Raw genomic sequence first — 9185 nt, forward strand, 5'->3', positions numbered from 1 at the left:
AAGCATGTTTTAGGTGAAAAATGGCACGGCTTGGGTAACTTAAATCGTGCAGTAAAGTTCCCGGGAGCTCAAGGTGCGGCGCCTCACCTCAGCAATCCATCTCCCAGGTGTCTAGCACATCGGAAAGTGGATAGACACCCTCGCTTTTGACTAAAAGGTGAAACACCATGACTTAGATCTGTGCTGTGTCATGTGATCAATGAGACATTGATGTAATCTTGGGAACATGCCGGGACATTCGATGACTTTATTAAATGTAAGGCTGTAAAGACATTAGGCATTCTAATTCACTGTGCAGTAGCTAGACTGCATGATGTGGTGAATAGGGGAATACCGGAAGACTCGACCCGGTGCTTGCCCGTTTTTCCTCCCGGAATTGTCACCAGTGAGGGGGATAACTTTGTAATATGCTATTGGCTGTTTGTATTATTTTTGGAAAAATATAAAAGGATACTCCTGTAGAAAGGCTATATTATTTTACTTATATTGACCCTATAAACAATTTAGTATTATTTAGTATATGTAAGGTTTTGCACACACACTATATTTGTACTTAGGCTGTCTGCTGTCATGAAAGTTTATAGTTAGAGAAATTCAAAGTCCAGCCGTCTGCTGTCCAGCCTCTCCCACCCCTCACATTGGGGAAAATTCTGGGAGCAAAACAGAAACGGGGCGAGTCTTCTTGTTACCGAATAGGGAACTCACAGTTTAGTGATGGATAGAGAGGCACTGACTATTATGTGAGGTAGGTGGAAGCATTGTATAAAGGAGAGCAATGGAATGACGGCAATCACAGTCAATGACTCTGATTGAGACACGTTGAAATGGATAATTCTCTTCTCATCCATCTTCCCCTCTGTTAAAGTCCTGGTTAGCCAGACCATTATACATAATAAAGGCTAGATGGCTCAAGGCGGAGTCTCCTACGTAGTTCACCCGGCGGCCATCTTGCTTCGGTGCTACAGTACAGCGTATATCTATTCTACGTCCAAGCATAGACATGGTAACGCCCCGCCTGCCTCTGATTGGCCTACCGACACTAACCGTCTTGCCTGTCCTCCGAGATGCAAGGCTACTCCGTGGTGGGAAATAATACAAGTACAAGAGAATAACTTGTAACTTTTTATTTATTTATTATTGTTTTATTGAATAATTGATTGAACACTTATGTACTATGATTTGATTTGGCTGTGTTATAAATTGAAGTGTTAGTGTATAGTAAACTATATTATACTAAACTAAACAATATTAGTTTGCCTCTTCTACAAAAGTAAAAGTTACTGTCCCAAGCTGTCATTCTCTTGTATTAGCCTTTCTTCACATATATATATATTTCAGGATGTGTATGTTGCACGCATGTGTGTTCAGATCAGATGTTCAGATGTTAGCCAGACTGGCAGCATATGTCAGGATGTGTATGATGTTGCAGTTCAGATCAGTTGCGTTCCCCAGGGAGAAGCATCCTCACGCAGCGGCCTTGAACTCGGGGTCTTCAGCAAAGAGCTTTGCAACCAGGTCTATTCCCTCCTTGGTCGGGGCCGCGGCCGGGCAGTCGGGAGCGACGGACGTGGGGAAGGGCACGATTCTGGGCTCCTGCTGACCGGGGATCTCGGGGTCAGGGACGAGGGGCAGGGTGACGCCCACCTCTCCTCCGACCGGCTGGTCGGGGAAGGAGGGGAGGGTCATGGGCTGGCCGAGGGCGGGCAGCACTCTCACCGTGCCCTCCGGATGCCGGTGAGGCTCGTGCGCGTGCTCGTGGTGGTGGTGGTGGTGCTCGTGCTCGTGCAGGTGCGCGTGCTTGTGGTCGTGGTCCAGGGCCACCTCGTGGTCGTGCTCGTGCGTGTGCGCGTCGGCGCCATGGTACGCGTGGTGCTGGTTGGGCAGGTCGCCGCTGTGTTCGTGCGCCTTGGCGTGGTGCGCGTGCACGTGGTCGTGTCCGTGCCCGTGGTCGTGGGTGTGGGCGTGCGAGTGCGTCAGGCCCCCCTCGTGGTCGTGGGTGTGGTGGTGCTCGCTGCCCTCCTCGTGCGTGTGCGCCGCGTCGTGCTCCCGGTGGGTCTTGGTGTGGTCGTGCGCGTGGTCGTGGGGGTGTCCCTGCGTGGCGTCGTGCGCCGCGTCGTGCGAGTGGTCCACGCCGCCCTCCGCGTGGGCGTCGGTGTGGCCGTGGTCCGTCTTTCCTCCCAGAAGGTGGAGCTTCTTCTCCTTCTCAGCGGTCTGGAGGAGAATGAGTTCAAAGGGCAGGAAGTTACATACGACTCCCCAGGGGTCCTTGACTCAGCTAAATGACCCCTTATGGGTCTGTAACTCTGAGAGTGTACAAATGGAACCACATGGACCCTAACTGGTCCACTCTCAGAGTTAAATTAACATTGATTTTACAATATAAGTTGGGGTCCCAGAGATAGAAATGCCATTAAATGGGGGGTCCGTAGCCAGTTGCATATCAAACTGGGGGTCCTTGAAATGAAAATGTTTGAGAATTACTATTAGCTGCCGTAAAAACCTTCGGGGGTCTTCTCAAATGGTGGTCCATGACATAAAAAGGTTTGAGAACCACTGACATACAGAACACAGCACGGCCCAGTGTAGAATGCAAGACTTATAAGTGACCCGAGGACCAAATTCTACAAATGTTTTCTGAAAACTCTACGTTTCTATATCAGTGGTTCTCAAACTATTTCATATCGAGTTCCCCCAGAATTACATGCCAGTTTCCCCCAACCCCCCTCAAAGATTTTCACAATTTAAAAAAAATGGCATATCTACAAGCTCGTAGCGCAGCATATTTTTCTAAGTTCTAAATGGGTTAAGAGAAATCTTACCTCAGGCTCGTATATCTCGCACTCTGCAGAGATGTCTTCACCACCGGGATGACGGGAGAAGCTACCCTTGCAATGCCCTTTGTGCTGAGATGTAGAGGAGTAGAGAAAGATTATAAGAATAGAAATGACGTATTTGAAATCTCCATGAAAAAGCACTGTTGTTGGCCTATATTATTCAAAACAACAACCACCCATCGTTAATTCATTGTGCTGAGTTAAGTGCCTTTGTTATTTGAAATCCAGTTTACATTTGAATTTAAATTGTAAAGGACTAAAGGTTGACACCCTCGCACCTATGTAAAACCCTTTACTTGTACTTTCTGCCGCGAAAGTGCTTTCTGATTTCCTGCCTTAATCTCCTTAGCTTAATCTCCCCCCCCCCCCCCCCTTCTTCCCTGTTTTGTATTTCTTGGAAAAATGGCACGATGGGAACTGTGCACAAAAAACGAATTTCACCCACTTTTTCACATGTAAAACTGTGATGCGACAATAAAGTAACATGGTAAATGGTGCATTTATATAGCGCCTTTATCCAAGGCGCTTTACATAGATTGTGCATTACATTCACCCATTCTCACACACATTCATACACAGATGGTGGCGGAAACCATGCAAGGCACCGACCAGCACCTCAGGAGCAATTAGGGGTTCAGAGTCTTGCTCAAGGACACTTCGACACTAACTCTGGGAGAGCCCGGGTTCGAGATGGCAACCTTGCTGTTACCATCCGGCCACTCTACCCCTGAGCCACCGCCGCCCCAAGTTGATTCATTCCCTCTCGGTTGCAAACTATTGTGACTTACAGCAAACTCGCACTCCATCATGGGGCACTCTTCCGCCTTTGTTGAGTCAGCGCTGTTGGCGCAGCTGGTCTCCTGTACAGTGTATTCTACATGGTAGAACATCGCACTACCACCCATCTGAGAATACACACACGCACAGATCATTAGATACAATGTTGCACACACAAATCGTGGCAGATATTCTTTCAGGACATGTTAAGTGCTGACCGAGGCGGATGCCCGAGTGACGTTGAGCAGAGCGAAGCGATTGGCTAGCCCGCTCTCCTTGTTGAACTTCTCCAGGGATTGGGAGGCTGTGCTCAGGATCATTTCGTTGTCCTTGGCCATGGGGGAGGGGCAGTCTGGGCACACCTCAATCACCTTTAAAGTAGGAACTGAAGTTGGAGAGAGATGGTGTACATTGAATAATGGAGCGTGAAAAAAAACATTGGTAATTGTGTATTTACTACTGCCTTTCATTTTAATTTCATACAGTACAATTTGAGTGCAAAAAAAAAAAGAATCCTACACAGTTATAAATGTATATTTAATAGGAAAATCAAACTTATTTCAATCAATATACAGTTTGCACTTTTTTGTTTTACCTGGTCTGATGATGCAGTCATATTTGTAGAGACGCACCACTCTGTGCACCTTACTGATGAAAATGGATGCTTTGCACTGTCCATACACCTATACAATGCAGAGAACATTCAGTTAATGGTGGATGAGGTGGATTTCTATAGAGGGTATGCACATGGTGCATAAAGTGAATGGCAAATCGAGTGACAAAGTGTGAGTGACAAAGTCAGTTTAATGATGTTTAACGTTGTTTAATGCAATCAAATACAACTTTTCTGTTTGGATGAATGGGCTGTCAAGGTCGTTTTTGCCACTCAATAGGCGTTCCCTTATAACTTCCGGATTTGATGATGATGTCACTCGCGACGCATACCCTCTATTGGTGTACCGGTATAGCTAAACATTTTCAATCCAATACACATTGTGTGTGTATGTGTGTGTGTGTGTGTGTGTGTATGTCGTGCGTGCATGCGCTTACCGGTGTTTGATCAGAAGTGCGAGCTTCACATTTCTTCCAGTCCTTTCTGCTGAGAACATGACAGTCGGTCTCCACAACATCCAGTGTCAGGTAGAACACCACTCCTGTCTCTCCCTGCAAAAGGTAGACGTTTCATGAGAAACCTCGAATTCTCATGAATTCTGACATTCATTTCCAGCCTATCACAAATTTGCAACGGGCCAAATAATGTGTTCGGGTTACACAATTTGGGCATTTTACAGCGTTTTGTCGCTGTATTTTCTATATAATCTCGGTGAGGGGTGAGCTGACGCTAGGGCTATCCAAGGCGCCGTCCTGGTAGTTTTAAAGATGCCCAAGCCCCCACAGCCATTTGCCGTTTTCGCACCTGGCTAAAACCTGCCTATTGGCGCTGAGTGTCGGTGTCACAGCTTGAAACAATAGACCCTGGATGCATATCAATGGTGATGGCCAGGTCCATTGTGTCGACCTGCTAATTAGCTTACTAGTAGCCCTGTCTGAAATAGTCTAACTCTAAAGAGTTAATAACAGTGTGGCTGATGGATTCATGAACTAATAATTACATTACAGAGGTGACGTTTGCAAGGTAAATGCATAATTATGACAAGACAAAGAAAAAGTTTGCCCTCTATGCAAGTAAATAGAATAACATTTGATACAGTATATTATGGGTTAATAAATAGGTCTACATCAAGCAATTTTGGGCGGGAACCCCTTTTGGTGTTCTAAGCATTATGTTATACTTAAGCTATTGAAAAATAGCAGACCTACAAGCTCATAGCATGCCACCGAGTGGCGTGCTACGAGCTGGTCTGCTATTTTTGAAAAGTCGTGAAAATGTGGTGCAAATCTTTGAATATATATTTCAGAGCGAACATTTTTAACTAAAATATTTGCTTCTGGAGCGTCCCTGGAACTACATATTTTGAGATGGGGGTCCGTGGCCCAATAGAGATAATTCTGGGGGTCCTTGACATGAAAAAGGTTGAGCACAACCGAGATAGAAACATGGGTTTTTCAGAAAACTATTAGGATTTAGAAGCCTTTTTTTTATCAACCTCAGTCCAAAATGGGTTAAGAGGTTATTTCAATCTGTGATGGCTCGTGAGCGCGCGACAAAGCCTTGACAAAGCACCACTAGTTAAAAAAATATATCCACATCCCTGATTCATTCTCGGTCACCAGTAAAAACAAAATCCTCGACACTCACGTGTTTCATGATGTTGACGTTGGCCATACGGTACAGGCTCAGGATGAAGCCTTCTTGGCGGTCCTTGTTGATCTCCGTGATCGCCAGGCCGGCCGCGCCGAGTGCCTGCGCGTCCTGGCACGAGCCCTTCTCCACGCCGCCCTGCTCCACCGGCGCACCGTGGGCACACACCAGCCCGAGCACCAACAGGGACAACAACGCACACTGCTTCATGGTGGTAGACCTGTATGTAATGTCTTTGTCGAGCTCTCTCTGTGTCTCTCTCTCTCACACACACAGACGCTGACTAAATAATTTGGTGGGAGAGATGAATGCAGAAGGAAAGGGAGGGCCTTATATACTCTTCTCCCTTCTAGTCCCTTCTAACACCCCCACCCCCAACCCTGTAACCCTCCTCCTCCTCCTATGTCCTGTCTGTTCCATCTCCTCCTGATTGTGGTGACAAACCTCCCCCTCAGGTCCTGTAAACACTCACTCAGTCAGTGGGCACCCGCCACCCTTTCTGCCTCCAGGTCAAATTGACCTTTTGACTCAAACGCCCCCAAAAGAAACGCTGCACGCACGCGCACGCACGAACGCGCTTGCTCCCGCTCCCTGTCACACGCCCTTATCTATGGAATTCTGTGCTGGTCGAATCCATCTATCTGCTGCTCAATCAGTAGATGTCATCACATTTGCTGCACAGACTTGCAAACAGAGCTCATCAACCTAGGAGCGAACAGCCCTGCAGCATTCTCACTCTGGGGAACGACCCTGGTTGTCTCATTCTCATTGTGTGGATCGATCCCCAGCCTGCAGGCAGTTGTATAGTCGAACATTTCATAGTTACATAATGCGGTCTACAGTGAACACATGTATGTCGTGCATGATGTGTGTATAGTAGGATTAGAGTATAATAAAGATAGTGTACCAGGTGGAATATATAGGAATTATGAGGATATAGTGAAAGAAAAGAAAGGGTCAACAGTCCTGAATGCAGCTAAATCTCTAGGTAAAAGGCAAGTCAGTTCATATTCTCCACAGGATGACATGTGGTGACATGCAGTACTACAAAGTACAAAGTGCAGAAAAGTGCTCAAAGTAAATTGCACCAATTCATAACAAAGAGCTCAATGTTAATCACAGTGTGCTGTGTCAATGTTTGTTGAGTATGAGAGTGCGAGAATCCGGATACACCGTTTTTCCATAGCAGCCTATATCCAATTGTCTCTTCCTTGTTTTCCCACACAGGAAATCAATGTCTAAAAGTTGGTGGAAATGCAGTTGTTTGATTAAGCTAAAGTGGCCTGATTGTCCAAAGTTTGAGCCAATTCTTTGACTTCTGTAATTCAATTGTTTAATCCATTTTGGGGCGGGAACCCCGTTTGGTGATTTAAGCATTTATGTTATACTTTAGCTATTTAAAAATAGCAGATCTACAAGCTCACGAACTTGTAAGTCTGCTATTTTTGAAAAATCTAAGAACCACTAACATAGAAACATAGCTTTTTCAGAAAACTGTCAGGATGTAGAAGACATTTTTTTAATCTGATCTCAGGTCAAAATTGTTTAATTGAGTATTGTTGACATACACGCTTTCCTTGAGCAGTATGATACGTTGATAGTACAATATGCCTATATGGGACAGGCTCCTGCATAAAGTACTCTCCTAGGAGCTGGTTCACTAGTTGAAGTGATTTGTTTACATGGGCTAAGGTCAGTAATCTTCCACTAAGCTAGCCTGAGTGAAGCCTGTTTAAAGTCTGTAGTCAAGCTATTATATGTCTGACTCTGTCTAAAACCTTTTTTATAACTGGTCTATTACAGTGATTTTTTTTTAGCAGCTTAGACATTGATAAGCTGTTTTTTTATGCGTCTATATATGTACTATGTAGACCGTCTATTTAGCTGTTAAGGTCTACAACTCTACATAGACCATCTACTGTATATGTAGACCATCTATATAATTTGAAATGCCGTTGTTTCAAGTTCTATTCTAAGCCTAGACCACTGCTAAAAAACACACACAGTAAGTGGTCTAAAAGTGAACCAGTTATATAACCCGGTTTTAGACACATTTTAGACATCTAATGCTAAGAGGATCCTTTTTGTAGTAACTTCACTGTGTAACCGTTGAATCTGGTTTAAAGTAGGTAATTGTCTCCACCAGGCCGAAGGCATGTGGGGAGAGTATGTTTTGCACTCCGTCCGTCCGTGTGTCCGTGTGTCCGTCCGTGAACAGCTAATCTCAGCCACCGTTAACCCGGTCGATGCCAAATTTTGCACACACACTCCCTGGATGCCAACCATGAACCTCTGCCCCAAACCTTCCAGAACGGCCTGTTATAGCGCCACCAGGAGGCCGCTTTGTGCAAAACAACCCGGTCGATGCCAAATTTTGCACACACACTCCCTGGATGCCAACGATGAACCTCTGCCCCAAACTTTCCAGAACGGCCTGTTATAGCGCCACCAGGAGGCCGCTTTGTGCAAAACAAGTTTTTGCACAGTACACCTACAGATTTTGTCCAAACATCACGCAAATTGGTACACAGTCTCTCTAGAGCCATTCAACGAAACGGGTCTTTCAGATTTATCAGACTCCATCCTGATTGGTTAAGATTGGCTTCCAAAGTTCACAGGAGTGCTCAGTTTCAAACAAAATGCTGCAAATCATGAACACATCGCGTGATTTCCGTGAAATTGTGCACCCACATTCCCACTAGGCCGAGGACGAAATGCCACATGAACAATTTCAACTCAGCCTCAAGGTGGCGCTATAACTGGCCGAAAAGTGTTTTTACCTCTAACTGCACGGATCTGTGGATAACCTGGTGGAGACCTGTGCCCGGAAGGGCACTTTTTCTAGTTTTATTTTATAGGCCTACCGATCAGTATAAAGGTCCGTTTTTTTTTTTTTTTTAACTTGACCTTGCAATCAAGTGTAAGAATTAGACTATACTAATTGCTATTTTTCATCAGGCTTTTATTGAGTATCCCCCCTGTTCTGTAAAGATGGAGACAACATGGGTATTGATTACGTCGAATGCTCATGAATCCTCATTGTGAACTTCCACTACAGTGAGGCATTAACATTTACCCCCAGGGAATATACAGTATGAGAAACGGTGTGTAAATAAAGGCTGAGTGGATCACCAGGGCCATTCATCACTCCAGCCACAATTTAACTGTCCACATTTATATAGCCTTTATCCAAGGCGCTTTACATAGATTGTGCATTACATTCACCCATTCACACACACACATTCGTACACCGATGGCAGCGGAAACCATGCAAGATACCAACCAGCACATCAGGAGCAATTAGGGGTTCA

General features: G+C 45.3%; 1 protein-coding gene across 1 annotated transcript; it reads right to left on the minus strand.

The window, feature by feature from the left end:
* Positions 1 to 1137: 1137 nt before the first annotated feature.
* Positions 1138 to 6159, minus strand: fetub (fetuin B). The gene is made up of 7 exons (XM_083766281.1): positions 5872 to 6159; positions 4662 to 4775; positions 4207 to 4294; positions 3830 to 3996; positions 3623 to 3739; positions 2820 to 2903; positions 1138 to 2211 (listed from the first exon to the last, which is right to left on the minus strand). The coding sequence occupies exons 1-7, from the start codon at positions 6082 to 6084 to the stop codon at positions 1465 to 1467; spliced, it is 1530 nt and encodes a 509-aa protein (XP_083622407.1). The 5' UTR covers positions 6085 to 6159; the 3' UTR covers positions 1138 to 1464.
* Between the last annotated feature and the right edge of the window lie 3026 nt (positions 6160 to 9185).

Source organism: Protomyctophum parallelum (genome assembly GCF_964188405.1).
Source record: "Protomyctophum parallelum genome assembly, chromosome: 6".
In the NCBI taxonomy this organism is placed as follows: Eukaryota; Metazoa; Chordata; class Actinopteri; order Myctophiformes; family Myctophidae; genus Protomyctophum; species Protomyctophum parallelum.

Coding starts and splice junctions, on each gene's coding strand:
- fetub (XM_083766281.1), bottom strand. CDS start 6,084: ATGAAGCAGTGTGCGTTGTTGTCCCTGTTGGTGCTCGGGCTGGTGTGT. Junction 3,740..3,829: donor TCACTCGGGCATCCGCCTCG/GTCAGCACTTAA, acceptor GTGTATTCTCAG/ATGGGTGGTAGTGCGATGTT. Junction 2,212..2,819: donor GCGAGATATACGAGCCTGAG/GTAAGATTTCTC, acceptor ATTCTCCTCCAG/ACCGCTGAGAAGGAGAAGAA.